Source organism: Ochlerotatus camptorhynchus, unplaced genomic scaffold (genome assembly GCF_037179485.1).
Source record: "Ochlerotatus camptorhynchus isolate MF236.1 unplaced genomic scaffold, CSIRO-AGI_Acam_v1.1 ptg000573l, whole genome shotgun sequence".
In the NCBI taxonomy this organism is placed as follows: domain Eukaryota; kingdom Metazoa; phylum Arthropoda; class Insecta; order Diptera; family Culicidae; genus Ochlerotatus; species Ochlerotatus camptorhynchus.
In genome coordinates this window covers 153,157-179,777 of record NW_027041054.1, presented here as the reverse complement: position 1 = coordinate 179,777, position 26,621 = coordinate 153,157, and the positions used below count along the sequence as shown (strand labels likewise).

The 26,621-nt window shown below is 40.4% G+C and overlaps 1 protein-coding gene across 1 annotated transcript; it reads left to right on the top strand.

Moving 5' to 3' along the window:
- Window positions 1-3,389: 3,389 nt before the first annotated feature.
- Window positions 3,390-26,395, top strand: LOC135713603 (SH3 domain-binding protein 5 homolog). The gene is made up of 2 exons (XM_065236736.1): window positions 3,390-3,470; window positions 25,396-26,395. The coding sequence occupies exons 1-2, from the start codon at window positions 3,390-3,392 to the stop codon at window positions 26,359-26,361; spliced, it is 1,047 nt and encodes a 348-aa protein (XP_065092808.1). The 3' UTR covers window positions 26,362-26,395.
- The last annotated feature ends 226 nt before the right edge of the window (window positions 26,396-26,621 follow it).

Genomic DNA, 26,621 nt, shown 5'->3' with positions numbered 1-26,621 from the left:
GAGGGATTCAATGCGTACCTTCAACTAAATTCTTTGCATAATTTATAATGGAACTAATGAGCATTATGGGAAGAATTCGAAAGACGTATTTTTATTGAGCTTCATGAGATATTTTACTTAGGAGCTTCAGAAAGAATTGAAAGGATATCTTGTGCTAATATACTCGCTACGAGCTATTGATGGTTTTTCGTAAGAATTTCAGAGATATTGCATAAATGAGCTTTACATGAAATAGTTCTGATTTCTTTTCGCTTTTTATATTTGTTGTTGAATTATTCCAGACATTTTCTTGTGTGATATAAAAAGTAAAAAGAGATACTGCGTTTTTTTTGGGAAACACTTAGTTAATCCGTAGATACTTAGGCTTATCACCGGTCCATGTGTTTTTAGTTAGAGGAGCTTCTTTATGATACTTCTTTTAGAAGCTTTCCCGCCGCTACGCTCCATTATCTTTAACAAAATAAAACACGGGAAAGGGGCTGTCCATAAACTATGTAGACAGTTTAGGAGGGGAGGGTTGTCAATTATCTACGGCCCATACAAATTTTAAAAATTTTGTATGGACAATTGTCTACGCAGGGGGAGGGGGGGGGGGGGTTAAGAATCCCACAGAACTATCTACGTAGTCCACGTTGAACAGCCCCAAGGTGTATTACCTGAGCAGCTATGCATGGCATGGCATCAGGGTGGCAAGTGAACCAGGAAAACCAGGAAAACCGGGATAAATTCGGGAATTTATTTTCACCAGGAAAAACCGGAAAAACCAAGAATTTCATAAGTCCACCAGGAAAATAATCTTGTTTGTATAATTTAAATAGGTTTTAAATTTTATGTATGTCAAAGTTTCTTTTTATAATCAGGTCAAAACTAACCATTTTGTTCAAGCTAAATCTTTCACACAGCTAAACGTTGATGAACAAAATTTACTCTGAGAATTTAGTAAATATATTTTGTATTTATTTTTAATTTAATTTTTTCTCGAATCAATTGCTTGTATGATTTGTGCTTAGTTAAAAGCAGACTTAAGCAGTGCCGACGCATAACTACTTTGAAGCACCTGTTCAACATTTTCAATAAAAAAGTTCTATTTCTAAAAATTTCTGATATGGCATTCGAACTTGCAAGTTCTACAAAATTCGGGAAAGTCTTACAAGTTTCAGGAAAATCCTGTGAACTACTGTGATGACCTACGACGGTCAGGAAATCTCTCCGAACCTTCAGAGAAGTTCTACAAATTTCAGAGAAATTTTACGAACTTCAGGGAAGTCCCTTAATCTTTGGGGAATAACTACAAATTTTACAGAATTTTCTATAGATTTAATGTAACTTCTACGACATTTAGGCATTGCTTAAAACTTAAGGATAATCCTATGACCCTTATGGATTTTTTTCCGAGCTTCAGAGAAGTCTTCAATACTCTTGGGAAGTCCTCTGAACTTAACATAGTTTTCCAAGCTCAAAAAAGTTCCAAGAACTTCCGAGAAGTATATTGAACTACAGGTAGTCCTACGAAATTCATGGGAGCTCTCCAAACTTCAGGGAATTTCCAAGAAATTAAGGAAAGATCCACAAAATTTTGGAAAACCCTTCGATATTTAAAGCCTTATGAACTTCAGGGAAGCTCTTCTAAATTAAGGGTCCATATATATTCAGTTAAGTCCTTCAAACTTCAGGGAAGTCCTCAGATCTTCGAGAAAGTTCTTCGAACTTGAAGGAAGTCTTACGAACTTCTGAGAATTTCCACGAACTTCGTGGTACTTCTACGATATTTAAGAAATTCCTATGAATTTAAAAAAAAAAACTCCGAACTGCAGGGAAGTCCTAAGATCTTAAAAAAAGTCCTTCGAACTTCGGGGAAGTCCCATGCAATTCAGGCAATACAAACTTCAATGAACCCTTCAGGAAAGACCTTAATGCGTCAGGGAAGTTCTACGAACTTTAGGGAGTTTGTATGAACTTCAGCAGTCAGTCTTTTTAATAATAAGAGTTATTCAACCAGTGTTGTTTATGAAATCTTTTAATCATGATTTTGAAATCATGTTGTAATCAAAATTCCGCTAAATAAGATCCTTAATCGTTGACAATTTGCGGAAAATTTAAACAAAATCCGTAAAATTGTTAGTTTGTTTAAAGAGTACTCATTCATATAACACTCCGCAATTTCACATTGAGATAAACTAGCCCGTTGGCTAAAAATCTCAATAATAAAGTTAAAAAAATCGCAGTTTCAAATACAGAAATCTCAAGATTTAGGGGCTTATAGATCTCTAAATTTCAGACATTGTATAGGGCTCCGTGCTAGTCCGTCGTATCTCAGCTTTTCTTCGTCATACACCCCTAAAATCGCTCATTTTACGGGTTATCGCAAAAGTTTCAGTGTCAATCGTAATTAATCTTGTAAGCAAAGCTATTTTTGCAAATCATGAGTGAAAACGCTTTGTTTTTATAGTATTAGCACATAGAACAGAAATAGGCGCCATTATACGACAAAGTAGCGCGGCTCCCTACTAGCTTCTTTACAGCAAACAATCAGATAAAGATTTCACGGGCATTCACAAGAACCTTAATACCTATTTTGGTTTGTGAAATTCCGCATTGCGCAAAAAAATGATGGTACAAGGATTCACTTTATTTTTTTATTAAAAATTGTTTTATTAAATACATGGTTTTTAAAACCAGGAAATTTTTAAATCATCGACCAGGAAAACTAGGAAACAACCAGGAATTTCAAAATGAAAATTCACTTGGCACCCTGATTAATTTAGACAATGTCACATGCTTAATATTAGCAAAACCATGTGGACCGTTTTTTGAGAGATCTTAATCCAACTCTCTCTACGTGGACAATCATTCATACAAATTCTTCAGCATTTACATGGACATGTGGACAGCCCCATTAGCGTTGCGAAAAGTCGTAACTGTCGTTCCACTTGACCCTCTTTATTCAATTGTGAATTTAAAATTTGAAACGCAATTCCGCAACGTTTCAATTCTTCGACTTTTCGATTTTATTTTCGTTTATTTTCATATGGTGTGTGAAGCATTTCCATGTGGCTGGCAAAGTGATCGAATGATTCGACTCGAAACCGCCACCCCAGCGTGTTTTCCTATTCAATGCATTTGATTGAATACCGCCTCTTTGCAAACCAAACTGCATCCAACTCAGAAAATTACAGTTTTTTCTATTTTTAACGAAAGTTTGGAAATTCCTCTGGCAACCCATGACACATAAAAAAAAACAGGAAGGACTGCCAATGCCAATGCCAGAACGGAATTTTTTGTTTTTAATGGAATTCTTCTTCGAACGAATCGAAAAACCTGATCGCTATTCGTTTATCACGTTTGTTTATTTTTTTTCCTTTCTCTCTCTCAACCTTCTATCGTAGGTGATGGATGCCGAGAAGCAGAAGGCGGAAAGCGGGGCCGAACACCAGAAGAAGGCAAAAGTATTCCAGGAAGCAGAACTGAAAGTAAGTATCGGAGGAGGAAATTGTGTTCAATGCTGATAATTCGATAACAACATATTTTGAGCGATCTTTGAGAAGGACTTGCTACAAGTGCAAAAAGTCGTTACAAAATCCAATTTATTCCGGAAAACTTCATCATAACAACTTTCATTTCTATGTTGGAAGCGCTGGTTGCTCTTGATCCAATCAGCAAGATGAGCCGAAGTTTAAGGGGGGTTTGAAGGTAGTGATTGAGGGTGATAAAATAATTAGCACTCTTAATTACTAACAATTCACACGGTGGCGTCTCTTGATAAGTGCTCGAAATGTATTATTATTAATTACGATTTGCAAAAAACTGCTTCGTTTGAAATCTGGTGCGGTGGTGAATGGTCGACGGAGAAGACAACTGTGGTTGGAGGAGGATGCTATTTATTGGGTGATTCGGTTTTTTTTTTCGTTTCACATACTCACTTTCCTCGACCTGATATTATCTTCTTGCATGTGGGGTGTTTTATTTTTGAAGTAGCAAAGAGGGCATGACCGTTGATTTCGACAGACAAGTTTTGCGCAGAATGAAAGTAAAACTTGTGCAACTGCGATGTACTCCTTTTGGGCACTAATCTTTACTTATCATTTCGGGTCGATTACGTTTAATGACGCAATTTCGTATATCTTGTGGTTGTGAAATTGCACCATTAAAAGGCATACAGCAACTTTCTCCATCTGTTGTAATAACTCTTGAGTTAAAGAGTTAGCATTTTTCCTCCTAACATATCTCGTTTTCTACGTACCGCGTGTGAGATCCTCGAGCTGGCAAAATTACATTTTCCATATAAGGGAAATGGATGTAATGTCGGCCTAAATGCCCCTAATTTGGGCCCATACATAAATTCAACAATTTAAATTGCTAAATTTTTAATACCAACCAAAAATATCCATTAGTACCGTCCCAATGACGCGTTCATTTAGATACAAATGATAAATAGCAGATTTTTAGCGATGGGCCCAATCTTAGATCCATAGGCCAACATTAGAGCCATTTCCCCTAGTCTCTACCAATTTAGCACTGCCTAAAGGGGATTTTTTCCAGCTTTTCAAAAATTCCATCCCTATGTTTCGGAAACTTTACCGTTTACGAGCCCTTTCAGAATTTTGTCCGGGTTTTGTTAAGAGGAGTTGCCCACTATGCAGAGGTGCTCCGCGTTCTGAAACGTACCATTAAGACGATGAAATTCTCCCTAAACCTTTGAAAAACCATTACTCCGTAGCTGCTCAGATTTGCTGTACTTCCCGTGTTTTGACAAGTAAGTGTCCACAATATGCTTCTTTTAAAAGCGTTTTTTTAGAATCTTCTTTTAGAAGCTTATTCTAAACGTTTGTCCTTCGCTCCACTCCTATGACTATAAAAACACGGGTAGGGCAGTAAATTTGAGTAGCTACATAGCAAAAAAACGTTTTTCCAAGGTTTAAAGATCATCTCATCGTTTTAATGCTACAAAAACCATTTACTCAATTCGAACCAAAAGTTTGTTTTTTTTTAATCCAGACTTCTATAGAAAGATCAGAACTTTTAAATATTAGATTTTTTTTTCAATTTTAGACATGTAGTATTTCTTAATGTATTACTTAGATATGTTTCCAATAATTCTGGCAATTCGATTTTAAGCAAAACTCCGTTGAATTGTTTTCTATAATTTTCTTTGAATTTGTTAGAAATAATTCTGCATTTCTTTGAAGGTCATAAGTCATTTAAAGCGGATGGAACCGCCATGAAGTTCTCGATGCTTCCATAAAATGACCGAAATTTGAAGAAAGTTCCCTTATTATCCTACATTCCATTGATGTAACTCCCCCGAAATCCTCGTTATTTCCTTGAATTCCTTGAAAGATTTCCCTACATTTTTTCTGAACACCTTGAAGTTTTCTAATCTTCCCTAATAATAATTTTGATAATTTGCAGGTAGATTGATATTTTAGCTCCCAAATAGTTGTTATTAAAAAAGGCAATCGATTTTCGGAGCCTGTTACCCAAGGAGCCTTTCAAAAGACAGCTTTAACGTGTGAAATGCAATGTCTCTTAAATTCTGCTAATATTGTTGCACGTTTAATGTGTCTAGGCATTGAATTGAAAACATTTATTCCTTTAAAAAATAATGAATTCTGTGATGCACAAGTCAAGAAATGTGATGTTCTTATTTCATCCTCGTTTCTAGTATTATATCTATTATATCTTCCGTTAACTACTCTAGAAATGAACACCATCGTCAAATATACTATTCTTTGCTTCACTGACAACCATTGTAAGGCGTCCAGCATCAAAGTTGAGGAAGTGAATCTATTACATCTCAAAATCAAACGCATTATTTTATTCTGCAAGCGCTGTAATCTCGATATTTGTGTTTCATTGGACAGAAATAAAATGGATGGGCAAAACTCTAGATGAGGAGAGATGATTGGTTTGTATAGCTGTATTTTACTGGCAATAGTTAAATCGTTTTTCAGTCAACGTAGAATTCCATACTTCTTGGCAATTTTTTTGATGACATTATCAATGTTAGAGTTGAGAGACGTTCTTATTTAATCGATTCCGCGAAATAACCATAAATTTAGTTTTACTTGTATGCAATTTAAACTGCTTACACTTCAACCATCTACTTAGATACTCCAAATCTTCATTCAAGTGTGGATGGCAACTTCTAAATCCTTAACTACAATGAATAACACAGTATCATCTGCAAAAAGATTGATGTCGCAAAACCGTAAAACACGTCGCAAGTCATTAATATACATAATAAATAAAAGGGGCCCTAATACACTTCCCTGGGGCACTCCAAGGTTATTCTCCACGGGACTGGAAACAGTATCATTAAAAACAGTCCGTTGAGTTCTGTCAGATAAATAGCCGTCAAACCATTTATATGCACTACTCGTAATTCCAAAGCGCTTGATTGTACTTAACAGTAAGGTCCTAGAAATTGTTTCGAAAGCGCGTTTCAGATCCAAAAAAACAGCAACAGTCATATATTTACGCTCCAAGTTGTCTTTCCACTTTGATAACACCAAATTCAACGCAGTTTCACAAGAATGACCTTCTTGATATCCTGATTGTTCTGGTATCAACAAAGAGTTGCTATTCAAATACTCCAACAGGTGGCCTTTAACAACAAGTTCTAAGATTTTCTCTAATGTGATAGAACGAAACTCTTCGGCTTTCCAGCAACTTTTTTAATAGGAACCACTAAGGATTCCTTCCAAATTTGTGGCACATGTCCATTCTGCAATGATTTATTAATAAGGTCCAGAAAGATGTGGCCAATGACATGAAAGCAATTTCGAATAACTCTAGCATTAACATTATCTACTCCAGCCGATTTTCCTAATGAAAAGCAAATAACTTTAAGTTCATCTAATGTAATTGGGTGAAAACCTTCAAATCTACAACTACTATTAACTGGCTGTTTTATTTCATCAGGTTCATCGACCAATTCAATCTATGCCAACCAATGCATGAATTTGTATATCTAGACCAACAATTGAAATAGGCGGAACAACCAAACGTAAACAATGGCTTTAAACACAAAATTCTCGAGAATCAAAACACTCCCACGCAAACTAACAAATCCATTCGATAAAGGAAGTTTGCTCTATTAGATGATGGTGTTAGATTGCTTGGATGTGCTTTGATTCTCGAGGAATTTGCGTTTAAGCCATTGTTTACGTTTGGTTGTTCCGCCTATTTCAATTGTTGGTCTAGATATTATGTGGAAAGCATAATTATACTCCACTCGCAAAAAAAAAAAACCGTTCCCATATTCGTGAACGGCAGCCGTGAACCAAAGTTCACGATCCGCGCGTAGAAGGAAATATGCACCGTGAACTAAAGTTGACGGCTCTCGTTCACGAATATGGGAACGGATTTTTTTGCGAGTATGCCCAGGGAAGAGCGAATTTCGAAACCGACATATTTCCTCGACCGGTCCGGGAATTGAACCCGCCGCCTGCGGCTGGTGGTGCATGATAGTGGTCTACCACCCATCTTAGCACCTTGATCAAACTTAATAACCTCTGATTGAAGTGCTGTGTGAAGGGCCAATACGCATCTACGGGACAGTAAAGAATCTCCTTCCAGCAACATGATCGCACAATTGGTCAAAAGTACGAGCCCCCAAACAGGAAGATGCCTCAATGCGTGGGAAGAAGAGTCCACCCTTCATCCACGAAATGTTATCAACAGGGAGTTGACATTCCCGCTCTCCCCGTCCAAATCGCTTCAATCGGGTTATACCGTGCCTTTACTGACTAGGTTATCTGAAACCCTTAAGGTTAATCTCTACTGTCCAATATTCGGTAAAACTACCATTCGGTCAAATGACTAATAACGTTCGTTCTAGTGGCATTTGAAAAATATTAATTATTTTGCACAACCAACTGGAAAATTTAAGATTCTATAATAGATTTGCATAAAAAGCATACCAAACGGCGGTCGTTTCCAAAAAAAATGAACTGCGGCTAAAAAATCATCTCGTGATGGTTTTATATGAAATATTCATTTTGGACAAAATTATTGTAAATCCATTGTAAGTACTGCCATTACATATGTTGTAAAAACATATATAGAGGATGTAAGAAATCCACACTAGCATTTGATTTTTATACCACCCAAGTAACAATTCAAGCTGAACAGTAAGAACTACAGCTGATTATTGGTTGATTTTAGGTGTACCAAGCTGATTAACAGCAGGCTTAATATATAGTTGATTAGTAGTGCACGAAGCTAATTGTATCCCCATAATTCAACCTCAATAAGGTAAGGTAGCTGATCTAAAGATTGAACAAACCTTATTTTAGTTTAACACTACTCCACAAATCAGCAATGCACTACAAATATTTTGATAGCCTGATTTATAAAATGTAGTCAGTGTCACTCGTTGCATTTCCGGCATTTTAGTTCTTCTAAATTCACTGCCTACCTTTCTAATCCCAAGCAGCGGCAGCAGTAGAGACAAGGTAGAGGACCTTTTTTGGAATAGCTCCAGGTATAAGTGGGCTGTAACGACGTCGGAAGTATTAACATATGTATTTCTGTGTTTTGACTGCTATATTGCACTGAATTTTCAGCCAGCATTCCAAACATATAACTCAATTATGGCACTAAAATAGCTTCCACATGACCATCGATATAAATCGCGCACTTGTGTCCACATTGTGTTAACTACACTTGAAAATGAGATGAATGTTTTACTGTCATTAGTTGTTGTTTACAATTCTGCATTGCTGTATAATACTCTTCCGGATGCTGTTATTCCACTTAAATTTGACGTGTTTCAAGTTAATGATCATACCTTTTGCCACACAAATGCTTAAGAGGTCCAGTAGGTATGATTGATGCCTGTGAATCAGCGACTGCCGGTTCGAATCCCGAAAGGCAAAGGTAATTTTTAGACTTATAATAACAATATAAATATGTAAATCCAATTAGTCATTCAGCACCTTGTTGCAGTCCCATTAAGATATATAAGATATGAAGCGGGTTTCCATTTTTTTTCTAAATAAAACTAGAAGGCTGAACAACGGTTGGAAAAGACAGCCTTAAAAAGCTTATAATGTACATAACAGTTAAGCTTTCAGCCGATTAAAATCACCAGATTTAGGTGTTTAAAAGCTGAACAAAGGTTAGCGTGGTCTATGTACAAGAATTAATCAAACTAAGGCTGAATTAAAATCGATTAAACAACACTTGTTAAGCATCAAATTGTTACCTGGACATTTTTTTTGCGTGAAACTCAAACAAATGTCGAGGTTCTGAGACAAAACACAAGTAATTAATGAGACGGAGAACTTTATTTTGCTGTTGAGCAAGGCGAGTGTGTTTCCTACCTGCTCCCTTTTGGCTACGGGTTTATAACTGCGATGTTGGATAAAAGCGTTTGATTTGCACCTGGGTTCTATTTTGATAAACGGTCGGCTGAATTAAAGTGATGTGTACATTAAGCTGCTTCATTTAAACAAAAGTAATGAATTTATGATATGCCACCCTCCTGTTCGATTCATAACCCCAAAAAATGGTAGATGAAGGTTTAGGGGTCGCGCAAATGATTTGAAGTTTGTATGGAGATTTCGGTGAATTAGTATGGAAAATTCTACCTACCACCTACCCTCTTCTAAAGATCATTTTCTAGCTAATAAATTATCACACTAAGGCTTCATGTTAGCATTTCCAACCAACTCTGAAAATCGTTAACTTCGCGTATGAAGTAACATAAAAACACTTTGAGTGGAAAATTATTGAATTTCACTTACATTTCTCTAACTTTGCTTATAGTGCTTCAAAAGTTGTATAAAATTAGTAGTGTTTTTGATCTAATTTCCGTCCTACTAAGCACAACCCGCGCTTTACCCCTCTTTTCTAAGTTTAAATAAAAATGGAATATTTCTGTCAAAGATGACTTCTAAATTTATTAACCTTTCCATACGTACCGTTGGATTTGATAAAGAGTCAGAGTTGTTGAGTTATTTAAAATCTAATACTGCTTCTTGATTCTAAATTCGTTCTACGAGTTTCAATTCCGTCCTAACGCATTGAAACGCCATTAGATTTTCTTCATCCTACGGATAAACGTAGTAAAAGGGGATTCGCTAGGAGCGCTTCTTTTGTTTTGAGAACAATTAATGTAAATATTCATACAATGCGCTCTAACAGGATTTATGTTGTAGCTAATGAACTAACGCTTAGGAACAAACCTATTATTGATTTGTGCACGGTGAAATCATTGATATTATTGATCTTTTTTGATCGATGGAACGGAAATGGACGATTACGACGAAGTAGCGCTCTAGTCTACTCACCAAAAAATTCTGAATTTTACTGGCGATGTAAACATCCATGCATGCAAACATGCATACATGTAAACTTCCTTTTCACGTAAACTAGTAGCTTGCAAGAAATGTTGCAAACAAAAGTGGACAGTTGCATACAATATATGAAATATTGCATGACATGTCTCGTAAATTTACACGATCTATAATCTAAACTTGTATGATATATGACGCTCCATTTATGTGCATCATAGTAACGGAAATTTACACTACTTTTTTTTAGCTGTGTATGTGTGTAATGACAATGATTAAATTGGCTTTGTTGTCTTGCACATAGATCGTAACAAAAAAAAAAAAACTTTTTGGTCATTGCCATAGCAACAACATGTAAAAAAAAATCAACATTTAGACATGCAAAAGCAAAGTTAGATTTTTTGACGTAGGACTACGTCTGTGATTTCTATATGGGGGTACACTTTGTGAAAACCGAAAATGGAACATGTAACGAAATTATGAAAGATTTTGAACGTTAATAACTCAGCTGCCCGTGGACCAAGTTAAATGATTTTATCACTAATCGATCAGAAATATTTCTACGCATCGATAACTATGCAACCGTCTGTTGAAAAAACTATTCAAAAAGTGATAAATGTCAAACATTGTCCATAAGGATCGAAATAACAAACAAATCCACCAGTTACGTACATGCATATGCTGCTTCCGCAACCCAGTCATCAGAGAGTCGTTAGTAGACGAAACAAATCGAAGTGGCATTCGCCTCCGATCTTGTAAGTGCTTGTTGTAATCTTGTAACCAAACTTGGAAGCAGGGGTGCAGTTGAATTTTGATCGTGTTAAGCGTCTTTCTGCTAAAGGCTAAGTTTTACCAACTTGTTGAGAGGAAAACTGAAAAATGGAGGAGCTTATGCTGGGTGGACACTGATATTATGCGGCCTTCCAACCTGTCGCAGATACCAGTTCAACTCCTGTCCAGCAGTAGACGGGCCAAGACTCTTGCGAGTGCTCAATAATTGAACCGAAGAAAATAGGATTGCCCGGTTCGATTTGCTGATCCAGCTGCCATCAGCATGTTCCAAAGGCTTTAAGCCTATACTACCATCGGCCCTTTTCAGGGCCACCCAGATTTCCAAAAGGAGTAAAATTTCTTAACATGTCTCAACTAAAATTCATATCAAAAGGTTGTTTTCAGGACAATCATAGTCATACTAAATAATATGAACAGAGAGAACCCCGCTCAAATTTCTATTCCTACACAAAACACAAGCTCCTGCTGCAGTTTAAAATTACATTTATTATATAAGACCACGTAGTACTACGTCACCATTGCGTACAACCCCATAGGGTTGTCACTTGTAGTTTTTAAATTCTTCCAAAGTAATTCCCATACAAATCTCAAATCATTTCCGAGACCGCTAAACCTTCATCAATCTTTACATTTTTTTTGCACAGGCTCATATTTTGGGGTTATGAATCGAACTGGAGAGTGGCCTATCAGAAATTTATCACTTTTTTTTTCAAAATGAAGTACCCTAGTGTTCATGTTATGAAAGAAAGCGACTGAAGACTCATGAATATGAAGGGGTGTGAGATCAAAGCCACGATCCCCCGCTTACCGATAGTTTATAAGCTCCAATTCCAATCTAAAGCAGTCTAAATGGTAACAGAATGACAATTTCCGTAGCCCATTACATAGCCCAATTTTGCCCTCAAACATACCAACTTGAAACGAAGCAATGCGAGCAACAATCCATTACAGGTGGAACCTCATTTGAGTTGTTTTGATAATGCTCGTTAGATAAAATTTAAATTGACACTACCTCGGCGTACAACAATGTGACATAAATTCCCACTGCCTTAGATATCACTTTCAGGGTTCTAAATTGCGACATAATTTTCCCTTGTGTGGAGTCATTTGCTCGTTAACTCATTCACCCACCGTGAGTCACAAGTTACATTACCAACGGTGCACAGTGGGGATTACAGGGGTAAAAAGAATTACAATTGTTTGCTGCTGAAATCCTCAATATGATTTTTTTTCATTTAGGTAATTGGATAATGAAATCTTTTTCGCGCAATTTCATTCGGCGCATGCTATTCTGGAATCATGCGATTTAAACTAGTGCAAACAACTTGATGAATATTTTATACATATACATTTTATATGTCCAATATGATTTAGATTCTTAAAATGCTTTAAAACTCGATAAAACTTGCAATGTTACTTGGGATATAGGGCTCAATTGTTTCCATATAAATTTTCCGAAAGCTTCATAAAGAACCCCTATTGACTGTGGCATAATAGGTAACTTATACAAAAATTTTGCTGGCTAAATAGATTATTAAACGCGTTTGATTAAAAAATATTTAATACACGAGAGCATGGGATTTTGTTCTTTAAGAAAATATATATTCCAAACATAACATATTTGAGATTACAGCGGCAGTCAATTTTAATCTTTTATGTTCCTAAAATTCCCACTGTGCAGCGCCTAGCACACTGCACCGCCAAACCAAGCAATAGCAAGTCGACTCAGATGGGGTTAAGTGCTCCATCCAACAAAGGCCTCGGCAGAGCTGGAAAGCATCGTGCCATATTTGATGAGCTATAGAATATAGCATAAATATACAATAGTGCCCTCTTGCTGGCGTTGATTTACAAGGTACAAGGCGAATTCACCCACTTTCCATGGATGATAAAAAACAAACGACAACAAACAGACAGCGTAATTGACATTTCCCCAACGCATAATCCTATTAGTGCCGGAGGATTGCATACGACGCTGGGGGCGCACAGCTTTAGGCGCAAACTAACATACAGCAAGCTGTCGTTCGAACGCTAAAACCCTCTATTGTATGAAATTACTTACTGCCTACAGTTCTTTTGACTGCCTATTTCGGGGATTTGGGTTAAGTTTAATTGGATGTCGTCACGATGTAAGGTTGTCTCATGTGACACATTTTCCCCATGCTGGTTGTCATTGTTCAATTGAAGTAATTCTAGTGATGATGTTAACGTTAGATCTCCCGAGCAAAGTCGAGCATCCGAATTAAAGCAAAATGAAATCGAGTTTTGCTTTCAACATCACATTGAAATCATAATTTGATTTCAGTTAGGGACGGTCCCGGCGTAACAGTTAACAGCCATACCTCTCACGTCAAAGTCACGAGTTCAAATTTCATCCCGGCCCCCGGCAAGATACGAATGACTCTAGGAAAGTTAAAGTGACTATAATTAAAAAAAATCATTGCTTTCAGTTTACCGATTTTTACTATCACTCCACATTAAATTAAGCTTTCGATTTGATCTCAGACTCTGCTAGGTCTACTAGTCCAAACCACCCATCAGAATGATGAAGTGATGAAATTCGATCTTAGTCTTGTTCAATGACCGCTTCCTGCGACAATATTTCGGCACCTGTTTAGCCTCAATTTTTGTTTTGCAAAACGTGAGAAAGTCTCAAATTGCACCTTCTGGCACCCTTGTAAGTGCTGCCCAAACACAGTTTTTTTTTTGGCAGTATCGAATAACCGCACACAAAGTGAATACTGAGCAAAGTGAGCAGAGCAACGTGCCCTAGAGGGTGCACCTTTGTTTACACCAAGTTCACATGGGTTACACTTGAGTGCACGTGTATGATCGACCAAATATAGCTAGAGCCCCTTCGGCCTGCTAAATATAGTCATACAAATTTATAGGTATGCAAACACGGTCAGGCGGGAAAAGTGCAGTCATTTGGAGCTCGGTTAGCATTCGGTGAAATTACGCACTGGTCAAACATGTGCGCTGGGTGCGCTGACTTACCGCTGCTGTTCGATACCATGTAGCAGCCCCAGTTAGTACTAGTTGGTCGATGATAGTGAAAATGAAAAAAATACCTAAACAGCAGCACTATGCCGCAAATTGCATCAATAGTTGCTGCCGTAGCAACGCAGTTGTCTCACGTATTTCTGTACCGAAGCTGTAGAAATGTACACTCCTTGAGTGAAAGTGAACCTAAAAGGTGGTGGTTGAAAGACGGTTGTAAATTGAAACATATTTGCAACACATTTCTTGCCGCACCCGACCACGACAGACCGTCGTGGGTTAACTTGTGGTTTACGGAAAGAAAGACTTGTCCCACATCTATCATCTTTCGTTTATTACGAGAGCAATAAATCTATCATTTGCTGGGAGGGATGTGCAACATTTACGGGTTAGCTATCAATAACACGTGACTGAAAGCAAATTTGTATCGCTTCCTCGTGTGTCTTATTTGGAAATACTTTATTGTTTATGTTTTTATGGCGACCGTTGGTACATCCCTCCGGGGGCAAATTGATTGCTGGAAATCGAAAGTATCGTAATAAATTTCTACTAAATGAGCCATCGAAAAACTTAGTAGTTTCAATTGCTACTAAGTTTTTCGATGGCTCATTTTGTAAAAATTTATTACGATACTTTCGATTTTCAGTAATCAATTTGCCCCCGGAGGGATGTACCGTATATATTGATTACGGGAAAACTGAACAATCCTTAGGGTGGCCACTGAACTGGGAATTAGTCGAGAATCGAAAACAACCGAGAAAACCCCCTTGAAATAATCGGGGTTTTAATTTGTTTTATGTGTATATCAATCAAATGCAAGTCCGGTTTCTCCATTATTTTTCATAAATAAGTGCTAACCTTATATTCGTCAGTCTTCCAGAGCGACTAGACCTAATTGAACCCATCACGCCTCTGTTGCCCGTAGACAATCACCACGTGCCTTTTGCTGTTCGATGAGAGTATCGACGATTTAGTAGTACAGAATGAGTTGGACGATAATCTTTACTAAGAAAACGGTTGACAGTTGACTGGGATTCTATGACAAGCTTTATGCAGTGCTTAACGACTATGTTCCTCGGAAAAGACGATCGTTCAATTCAGTTTTCAGCAAGCCATGGTGGACCTCCGAACTACGGCATCTTCGTAACATCCTAAGGAAAGCACGTCACCGTTTCTTCCTTTCGAAGTCTGAGAGCGACCGTAATTACCTTCGCGATGTAGAGCTGCAGTACAAAACAATTCTATTATCCACGCACGATAACTACTCACTCAGGATCCAGGACAGCGTAAAACAAAACCCATCATGCTTCTGGGATTTCGTGAAAAAGCGGCAAGCATCTTCTCGCATCCCATGCAACGTTACCTTCAATGATGCCCAGGCTAATACAAATGTGGATGCTGCAAACCTTTTCGCCATGTTCTTCGAAAGCCTTTTTAGTAAAGTGTCACCTGTACCAAGGCGCGATTGTTTTGCTCACGTTCCTTCGCACAACATCAACCTACCCGTTATTCAGTTTTCCGCAAAAGAAGTAGTAGAAGTCATCGATGAGCTTGACATCAAAAAAGGACCTGGGTCGGACGGAATACCACCCCTGTTGCTGAAAAACTGGTCAAGAGAACTAGCGAACCCAATTGCTCGCTTATTCAACTAATCACTTCACTTTCTGACAGCTTGGAAAGCTGCTTGCACCGTTCCTATTCACAAATCTGGCAACTGTAATCAGGTGACAAATTATCGCGGTGCACAACGTTCTATACCACGTAGCGTCTCCTATCATCTTTGATGGTCAGCATAGCTTTATGAAGCATCGTTCTACAACAACGAACCTCATGTGTTACGTCACCGCACTGTCCCGCGAAGTAGAAGAGAGGCGGCAAGTTGACACGGTGTATGTTGACTTTGCGAAAGCCTTCGACACTGTACCGCACATTCTAGCCGTGGAAAAACTGAAGCACATAGGTTTTCCAGATTGGATTACAGAGTGGATATATTCGTACTTGTGCGATCGTACTGCATGTGTTGCGGTCAACTTGACTCGATCCCACACTTTCAAAATCACGTCTGGTGTACCCCAAGGAAGCGTTCTCGGACCATTAATATTCAACATTTTTATAAATGACCTGTGTCTGCTGCTTTCCTCGTTTAAGCTTTCATTCGCTGATGACCCAAAAATGTATCGTGTCATAGCTTCTCTTCCGGATTGTATTGCTATACAAGAAGATATTGATACTATACTGGTATGGCGATAACGGCATGCGGGTTAATAACATGAAGTGCAAAGTTATTACCTTCGGTCGCTGCAATAACCCCATTATTCATCAACACAGAATGGAAACTGCATCATTGGAACGTGTGTCGTCCATCTGTGACCTTGGTGTTACCATCGATTCGAGGCTCAGATTCAACGAACACGTGAGCATTACCACTGCCAAAGCTTTTTCTGTGCTGGGATTCATCCGTCGCCACGCTTCCGAGTTCACCGACATCCACGCTCTAAAAACTCTCTATTGCTCGTTGGTTTGTAGCATTCTGGAGTACGCTGCTCCGATTTGGTCCCCTTATTATGTAGCTCATGTTCTCACGATTGAACGGGTGCAGAAAAGGTTCTTACGGTTTGCACTGAGACAACTTCCTTGGAACGATCCGACCAATCTTCCTCCATATTCTGACCGATGCAAGCTCATAGGATTGGAACCACTATCTGTCAGACGAGTAACGATGCAGAGGCTATTTATTTTCGATGTCATTGGAGGATCTATCGATTGCCCTGAACTTCTCGCACAGATCCCGCTTAACATTCCTCCTCGACGGTTTCGGAGCTCAGCTTTAATAGCAGTCCCATACCACAGAACAAACTACGGCTACAACAACCCTTTTGATTCGTGTCTTCGCTTGTTCAATATTGTCTGTGACGAATTCGATTTTAACTTGACTAAAAACATTTTTTGAAATAGGATTAGTAGTAATTTCTAGTTTATAAGTAAAATAGTTCAGTCTGTACGACTAGTCGAAGACGGTGATAAATAAATAAATAAATTAAATCATGAATAATTCTTCAAGCTTGGAATTCTTATCTTTTTCATAGTATGCAATACCATTAATTAAGTCAGAGCTCTGAAAAAGTTAGCGATATCCCAGAGTATAGAAACTTTGTTACTTCCGTGATCGTGATAGTTTTCCTTAATGATTCCAATTATAATCCTAAACAATTTCTGCGGTTTAGACGCGTGATTTTTGGTCAACTTTGCAATCTCAATAATTTTTCGATGCCACATATTCAACATTTTGTATATTTTTTTTATTAATTTAGGAACCTTGGAAATGTTTTATCTCCCAGAATCTGGAATATTTCTTCATATCCGGGATATTGAATTTACGTCCGGCGGTCAGAGGTTTTTTTTTTAAAGTTTGAGACACTTTTCAGACTATCGTTCTATCTCGATGTAACACTTTTCAGAAATTTCTAGCCCCATAATCCTGAAAATTTTTCTTAGACCAGCACTCAAAGTTTTTTCTTCGTTAGTTTTACTAGCACCGGAAAGTACAACCACAAAATGGTCTTGATCTCAAATCGATTTATTATCGATGACCACAAACGAAGTCTAGCACCAAGTCACTTTTTTGCCACTCTGTGGTACTGACTCTGTCCATTTTCGTTACACCGATCAAACTGATCACATGAGCTCAAAAATTAAAGTTGGATTTTTGCTTTTAGCTCAATACGAATCCCACGTCAATAGTAAAGTGTTCGTAATCAATCATAATAATAATAAGAATCATGGAATCTCTTCTCTCTCACTCGAAGTATCAGAATCTTGCAATAACTGATTTAACTAAATTAATTATGTGGAACTTATCTCAAGATATTTTTGACAATTTCTAAAGGATTTCCTTAGGATCAATCCAAAAATTCTTCAGTGCTACTGTTAGTATTCCCCTCAATCTCTCCGCTATTCTCGATAACAGTCTTGGAATTCCGTACAGAACGCTTTAGAAATGTTCTACAGTATTCTTTAAATTCACTATTCGTATTAATAATGATTCTCGCGAATCAAAATTATAGTCAAGGGGATGGTCACTCCACACAGTCTACCAAAAACAAGCTTGGGCACACCTGGGCACAGTCATTGGCACTGTTTGGCACCCATGGTTACACTTTTTCTGATCTTTAAAATTACTGGCAACACTGAAAATTTTATGCGCCTGCGCAGTATGCATGTTCCAAAATTTGTTATTGATGTTGCCACAATATAATCAAATTATTTTCAAAACACAACCGTGAATCTCCACCAAGTCTCGCCATGGATTCTCCTAAATCGAATTCTTAGCGCACATCCTGATGCCTGTCCGAAAAACTAGGTACATCATTCCGCGCCGGACTGCGTACAATCATTCCGACCACTCAGCATGAAGAAATTAGAACAATCACTTGTATAGCAACATCTCGTTATCAAAATCGTTACACCCGTGACGGCAGTCGCGTCCACATTTCCCTCTCAGATGAAGAATAGCTGACAGCGGTATCTTGACCTGACCGAGGTTTCCGACCACGAACTAGCGATACAGCTCCCAGGGTTGCTTTCAATGCTGCTGCTGCTGCTGGTATGTCTCCTACAACATCGGTAATTCGTGTAGCCGTGGTCGACGCTGGAAATCTCGGTCCGGTCACGACAAGCGGTGCTTGAGTTTTAATCGGAAAGTCAATAACCAAACAAAAACTATATTATCCGACCATTCCAACTGCTCGAATACATCCATGGCGGTGGCTGCTATACCAACCATTCAAACATATCTACAGTGAGCATGCATAAGGGCGTATATCTAGATAAACATTTCAAAAGGTACTATCTGCATTCATCGATTCTCTTCATCGACTATCTCTTTCGCTAATAACTCAATTTCAGAAGCATTCCTTGCTGTGTTCAAAGTTCTAATCGCAAGACAATAACTTCTGCTATCAAACTGTGTGGCAAAAAGAGCACGAAATATGTTTGCGTAGGCGTGGTAACCAAAAGAGAAAGTCGATGAAGAGAATCGATCAAAGCAGATAGGACATTTTGAAATGTTCATCGAGATATGCGATGATCGATTCTCTTCATCGATTTTCTCTTTGCATTGCTACAGCTAAGCGAAACAATTTTCTAGAATTTGTCCAATGCAGAGTTGTAACAGGTTGTATTGGCTTTCAAAAGTAACAGCAAACGCACCGAGAAACGTTAAATCTAGCGAGCTCAGCCCAGTGACAGCGGGCCCAGCACAGCAAAATAAATGATTTGAGCCCGGGACATGCTGCCTACTGTCAAACGCTGCTGTCACTGGCCTGAGCGAGTTATTTACCAAAGATAAAGTCGACGAAGAGAATCGATCATCGCGTTTACGCCCTTATGCATGTTCACTGTCGATATCTCGATGAACATTTCAAATGGTCCTATCTGCTTTGATCGATTCTCTTCATCGACTTCATCGACCATTTGAAATGTTCATCGAGATATAATGTTGCAGAACCGTCTTGGTAAAATCTCAAATAGTTCAATAAATTATGTTTACTCTCCTGCTTTTTTGCACTTCCAACTAACACAATAAGAAATTATAATTACGAATCATTGCATTAACTTCACAGAAAAAGGAAAATGCTTTCTTTTCTCAGAAAAAGCAGCTTACGCTCTTTCCATGCTTACGTGTTTTCGATGTTCTCGTTGCTCCGCGCACCATTCATCGTCTTGGAGGAGGAGAAGCACAGCATCATAATTAACGGGAATTTTGTGCCTGATGGCGTTCACCACCAGGGCTACGCTCGGGAACTCGACCAATCCGGAGGAGCAACTTTCCGATTTCAGCGGGAACATTCTCTCTTGCGACGGGTGGCAGTCCTTGGTGGTGAATGCACTCAGCAACAGATCTTCGGGCATGCCAGGTGGGATATTGAAGAAGTGGAGAATGCGATTTTTGCTGGCCTGGGTCAACGAAAGAAACCGATTGTTCTTGGACGCACTGTTGTCCTTGAAGCTGATCGAATTGTCCGGCAGAGTGGTTGGTGGACTCTGACAAGTAGTTCTGCTTGAAAAATGCAGTCTGAATTTTGCTACCATCATTTCCGATTAGAATGTTGTTCAATTGCTAGATGCTGCGTTCGACTGGTTCGACTGCGATGGCGTCTCCCATCTGGACCATGGCGGTACCCTCCTTGGTCTTCAGGAAGTTTATCCTGACAACATTTCCGTACAGATAGAACAGATTGAACACCTTATCGGTGTTGGCTGTGTTGTTATCGAGTCCGTAGACCATCATCACTGCGCCCTGTTGGATGAAGTTGGCTGGTCCGTTTCGGGTCAGCGGTACGTCCTTCATCAGTCCAACGTGTGTTCCGACCGGGGTTGGTTTCCAGTTTTTGACGGATGATACTCGAGCGGTGAAAAATTCGGTGCAAATCCGTTTCCTTCGCCGACTCCCAGAAGGGTTGGTTTAGGACCATGGTTGACTAATGATTGACGGGCGTTGTACGAGGTCGGCCTTCCACCGAAGAGCTCGTCCGTTGCAGGCATTCTTGGAGGCGGCTGCATCCAATGTGTAGTCCCAACTGGAGTCCGTTTCGTTTTTGTAAACATTGAAAAACAAAACAAAAACAAGAGTTGTTAAAATACCGGGATGCCAAACAAGGCATTATTCACAAGCAAACAAACGTCAGTTCATTGACTTCTCGGCACTGCCGGCACAGCTGCGGCACACTGAGAAAAAAAAGTTGGCACATAATAAGTGTGTAGAGTGACCACCACTTGAATATAGTCCATAATTTTCTTTAAAATTCCCTTCGACTATTCCTCAGAAATCTCTAGATCGTAGTGTGCTGTGTTCGAAGAGAAAAATGGAAAAATGTAAGCCGTCAATTTTTTGCTCCGTTCTTTCGTTTTTTTATTGAAGTTTTAATTAGTGTTCCTTCAACCAGGCTGTTTGCTCTATTGGCCGATTGGGACATCTTTAACCGCCTATCATCATCACCGATCGGTTCGGTCGGCCTCTCGGGACCTAGCACCAACAGCCGGCCTTATTTGTTGTTCTTTCTGGCTATTTGTGATTCTTACGAGTGGGTCAGATATTCCGATTAGCAGACAGAATCCATTCAACCACATGTCAGCTTCGTTGACCATTTCTGCTGGTATTGTCTGACCGATCAACTGATTGTCCACACCGAATTTTTGGTTCGCTTGTATTCATCACCGACACTAAGAATAGGCAAACCTATTTTCGTGCTCAGTCAACCAACCCTTGATTATGGAGATCACAATAACGAGAAATCATTTATGGATCGATGGTGATTATATGATAATCCTTATAATAATAGCCGGAGGTCCTAATAATGCGACCTGTTGGGAGATGTCTCCATTGGAAAGAGATTCTCTATTCCCGAGTAAGAGTCTGCACTCCTCCGTGTTTGGCCCTTCATGCAGCTGTGAATTAACGAACAGATTGATCTATTAGGAGGATCCACGCGTCACGGCGAGTGACTTGATAGTGGCTTTGCATCACATCACATCAAACACTTAACATTTTAATTTGTGAATCTCACGTTGAATACTTTGTCAATTAGCAAGAAATGTTCTATTAATGTGATTCCTTTTAGAGTCCACAAATGGCCGCCACGTAGGCTATACATGCACTTTCACTTCAAGTTTTCAATTTCACAAATCTCGGAAATCAGTGGTTCATTTAATTTGAAATTGCTACTTCATGTATGCTACAGTGCAGCAAACGTGGAGTAACAATTGAAATGTTGCACGTGTCGTAGAAGCTGATATTTGTGCACTTGAAGTTTCGAAGTGGTTACGAGAATAAGGATGTCACAGCGAATCACCTTAACGTAGAAATTTGCTGTTTTCGTCGTCGTCATCATCATCGTCGTTGGCAGTATCATTCGTATATTTATAATTAGCTGAGTGTGCCCGGTCTTGCTCGGGATTCAATATTAGCTTGAGTTTATGCGCCGATTTAAAAAAAAGCATGCTATTTGTACGTAGCCCCCCCCCCTATTATCTAAGGGCCTACCCCCTATGATTATCTCCTTATACCCCCACACTCGCCCCCATATGCCTAATTTGGTTCCATTTGCTTGATTAGTTCTCGAGTTATGCAGAAATTTCTGTTTCATTTGTATGGGAGCCCCCCCCCAGACAGACAGACAGACAGACAGACAGACAGACAGACAGACAGACAGACAGACAGACAGACAGACAGACAGACAGACAGACAGACAGACAGACAGACAGACAGACAGACAGACAGACAGACAGACAGACAGACAGACAGACAGACAGACAGACAGACAGACAGACAGACAGACAGACAGACAGACAGACAGACAGACAGACAGACAGACAGACAGACAGACAGACAGACAGACAGACAGACAGACAGACAGACAGACAGACAGACAGACAGACAGACAGACAGACAGACAGACAGACAGACAGACAGACAGACAGACAGACAGACAGACAGACAGACAGACAGACAGACAGACAGACAGACAGACAGACAGACAGACAGACAGACAGACAGACAGACAGACAGACAGACAGACAGACAGACAGACAGACAGACAGACAGACAGACAGACAGACAGACAGACAGACAGACAGACAGACAGACAGACAGACAGACAGACAGACAGACAGACAGACAGACAGACAGACAGACAGACAGACAGACAGACAGACAGACAGACAGACAGACAGACAGACAGACAGACAGACAGACAGACAGACAGACAGACAGACAGACAGACAGACAGACAGACAGACAGACAGACAGACAGACAGACAGACAGACAGACAGACAGACAGACAGACAGACAGACAGACAGACAGACAGACAGACAGACAGACAGACAGACAGACAGACAGACAGACAGACAGACAGACAGACAGACAGACAGACAGACAGACAGACAGACAGACAGACAGACAGACAGACAGACAGACAGACAGACAGACAGACAGACAGACAGACAGACAGACAGACAGACAGACAGACAGACAGACAGACAGACAGACAGACAGACAGACAGACAGACAGACAGACAGACAGACAGACAGACAGACAGACAGACAGACAGACAGACAGACAGACAGACAGACAGACAGACAGACAGACAGACAGACAGACAGACAGACAGACAGACAGACAGACAGACAGACAGACAGACAGACAGACAGACAGACAGACAGACAGACAGACAGACAGACAGACAGACAGACAGACAGACAGACAGACAGACAGACAGACAGACAGACAGACAGACAGACAGACAGACAGACAGACAGACAGACAGACAGACAGACAGACAGACAGACAGACAGACAGACAGACAGACAGACAGACAGACAGACAGACAGACAGACAGACAGACAGACAGACAGACAGACAGACAGACAGACAGACAGACAGACAGACAGACAGACAGACAGACAGACAGACAGACAGACAGACAGACAGACAGACAGACAGACAGACAGACAGACAGACAGACAGACAGACAGACAGACAGACAGACAGACAGACAGACAGACAGACAGACAGACAGACAGACAGACAGACAGACAGACAGACAGACAGACAGACAGACAGACAGACAGACAGACAGACAGACAGACAGACAGACAGACAGACAGACAGACAGACAGACAGACAGACAGACAGACAGACAGACAGACAGACAGACAGACAGACAGACAGACAGACAGACAGACAGACAGACAGACAGACAGACAGACAGACAGACAGACAGACAGACAGACAGACAGACAGACAGACAGACAGACAGACAGACAGACAGACAGACAGACAGACAGACAGACAGACAGACAGACAGACAGACAGACAGACAGACAGACAGACAGACAGACAGACAGACAGACAGACAGACAGACAGACAGACAGACAGACAGACAGACAGACAGACAGACAGACAGACAGACAGACAGACAGACAGACAGACAGACAGACAGACAGACAGACAGACAGACAGACAGACAGACAGACAGACAGACAGACAGACAGACAGACAGACAGACAGACAGACAGACAGACAGACAGACAGACAGACAGACAGACAGACAGACAGACAGACAGACAGACAGACAGACAGACAGACAGACAGACAGACAGACAGACAGACAGACAGACAGACAGACAGACAGACAGACAGACAGACAGACAGACAGACAGACAGACAGACAGACAGACAGACAGACAGACAGACAGACAGACAGACAGACAGACAGACAGACAGACAGACAGACAGACAGACAGACAGACAGACAGACAGACAGACAGACAGACAGACAGACAGACAGACAGACAGACAGACAGACAGACAGACAGACAGACAGACAGACAGACAGACAGAATCGCCATCGCCGGGTGTATAGGGTATAAAGCGTCGTAATACCCATAAGTTTGCGATTATGGATAAACTAAACTCCTCAATGGCCAAGCATATCGTCAAGGTAATTTTCCTCCATCCAATGGAGCGTTGCTCTAAAATTGCACATCGGTCAATGGGCCGTTTTGTTTGAGCTTGGCCATGAAAGCTATACATCTAACGATTTTCCTAGCCTATTATAAGTGTTGCTAATTATGGCATCTAAAAATTGTCCAAAATCCAGCAAAGTGACATGCTAATTTTGGCAAGTCTACTGTAATTTATCAAATTATTCATCGGACTCCAATGCAAGATGCAGGTCAGCAGAACTGTTGCGTAATTTTACTGTTGCGTAATTTTACGATTTTTGGCACAATTATCCGACAACGATGTGGAACATGTGTGTGTGCGCGAGTGTGCATAAACTCAAAATTATTCAGCAGTCCGATTCAATTGGCGATTTTATTTGGAGTCCCAGTTTTACCGATTTTGTTTTGTCCATTCACATGTGCATGCAAATCCATCAGTATAGTTTGTAGCTTTGCGTGGCACATGGAACTCTAAAAAGCGATTGTCTCGGTTCGGGAAAAGATGTAATTGGTTTGTTGGTTGGATGCGAAAACACCACCACAGCCAACCGACTGAGGAGATTGGCGGAGGAAAAGCGCATGTAACAATGCTAATCATCGAGTGGCTGCCGTTCTCCCTCGTCTCTTCGTCGGGGTTCGATTACGTCCGGTGGTCGGTGCCATCCAATTTGTAGGTCAATTGTTGCTCTCGCGCTAGTTGTTACGTTGTGCGAGCGGGTTTAATTGGAATGCGCGTTGAACAGGGTTATCACATAGTTTATAATGAAGACTGATTTAATCTTTTCCTCTCGTTTGCAGGTACAACACTTGGAGGAACGCAACCGACGTAGCATCCACAAATCGAGGCCATACTTTGAGGAGAAGCAACTATGCCAGGAACAGCTGGAAGCACAGAAAGGCCGTATCCAGCAGCTGGAGGATCAGATCGCTGCTGCCAAAACTGCCTACGGGACGGCTCTGCGGAATTTGGAGCAAATCAGTGAGGAGATTCACAAGCAACGGGGTGACCTAAGCCTTGCAGCTCCGTCCGGTCCCCGGGAGCCCGGCGTGGGAGCCGAACTGTCCAACCTGCCTCCGTCGTCGAGTTCGATGAAGCTGAGCTCACCTGGTGCAAGTAGTTGTTGTAACTACAGCAACTTCAGCTGTAATATGCCGGACATATCGACTGAGCTGGATAAGTGCGAGATTCACTCGGTGGGAAGTACCTCGTTGGCAACCAGTTCTGCCGTCAGCGAAAAGGATCCAACCGAGGATGACTACATGAACGATGCGGATCTTAATCTGGAACTACTCAGGCAGAAAGTGAAAACACTAGCCGTCCGTCCGGTTGAAGGTGGCGATGGCCAACAGCAGGAACAGGATGTTTGGGAGCATGAACTGAACGCCACCGTAGATAAGCTGGACCACCTAATGATGCTGCGAGAGTGCTCTGCCAGTAGTATAAATGGTGCCTCGCTCGGCGATAGCAGCCAAACCAACAACTACGCCAGTCTGCCAACCACTCCAAAACACCACCAGCAGCTATCACCCGTGTTGGCGGAGAAGCAAAAAATTAAAATGTTCAAAAAATTGGATCCCCTTCCGCTTGCAAATGTCTCGATGTATGCGCTTCCAACCTACCTTAGCAGCAGCGGCAGTGGGATGACCCCCACCTGCTCAGGTATTCCTTCAGTTCCTATGGGATACAATGATCTAGTGACGCCCCGTAACGAAACCGTTGCACCCATTCTTGGGTACAAGAGCAAACGGAAGATGTCCATGTAAAGTTTGTGGTAACTATAGTTAGCTGGTAAGCAAATCGACTGACAAAAAAGACGGGGACCGAATGCTTGATTCAGAGAATCGTACTTGGGATGCTATCCGGATTTCCGGGTAGGGTGGTGGTCCCCCCTCCGCTCGTGTGGTCGTGTCATAGTAACGTTTATGTTTATTTTTTACAATATGATAGGTTCATTCGCTTCGTGCTTTTTCGTGTATTTTGTTCATTTTCTACGTTTTACTAGGAATAACGAAATGGTAACAAA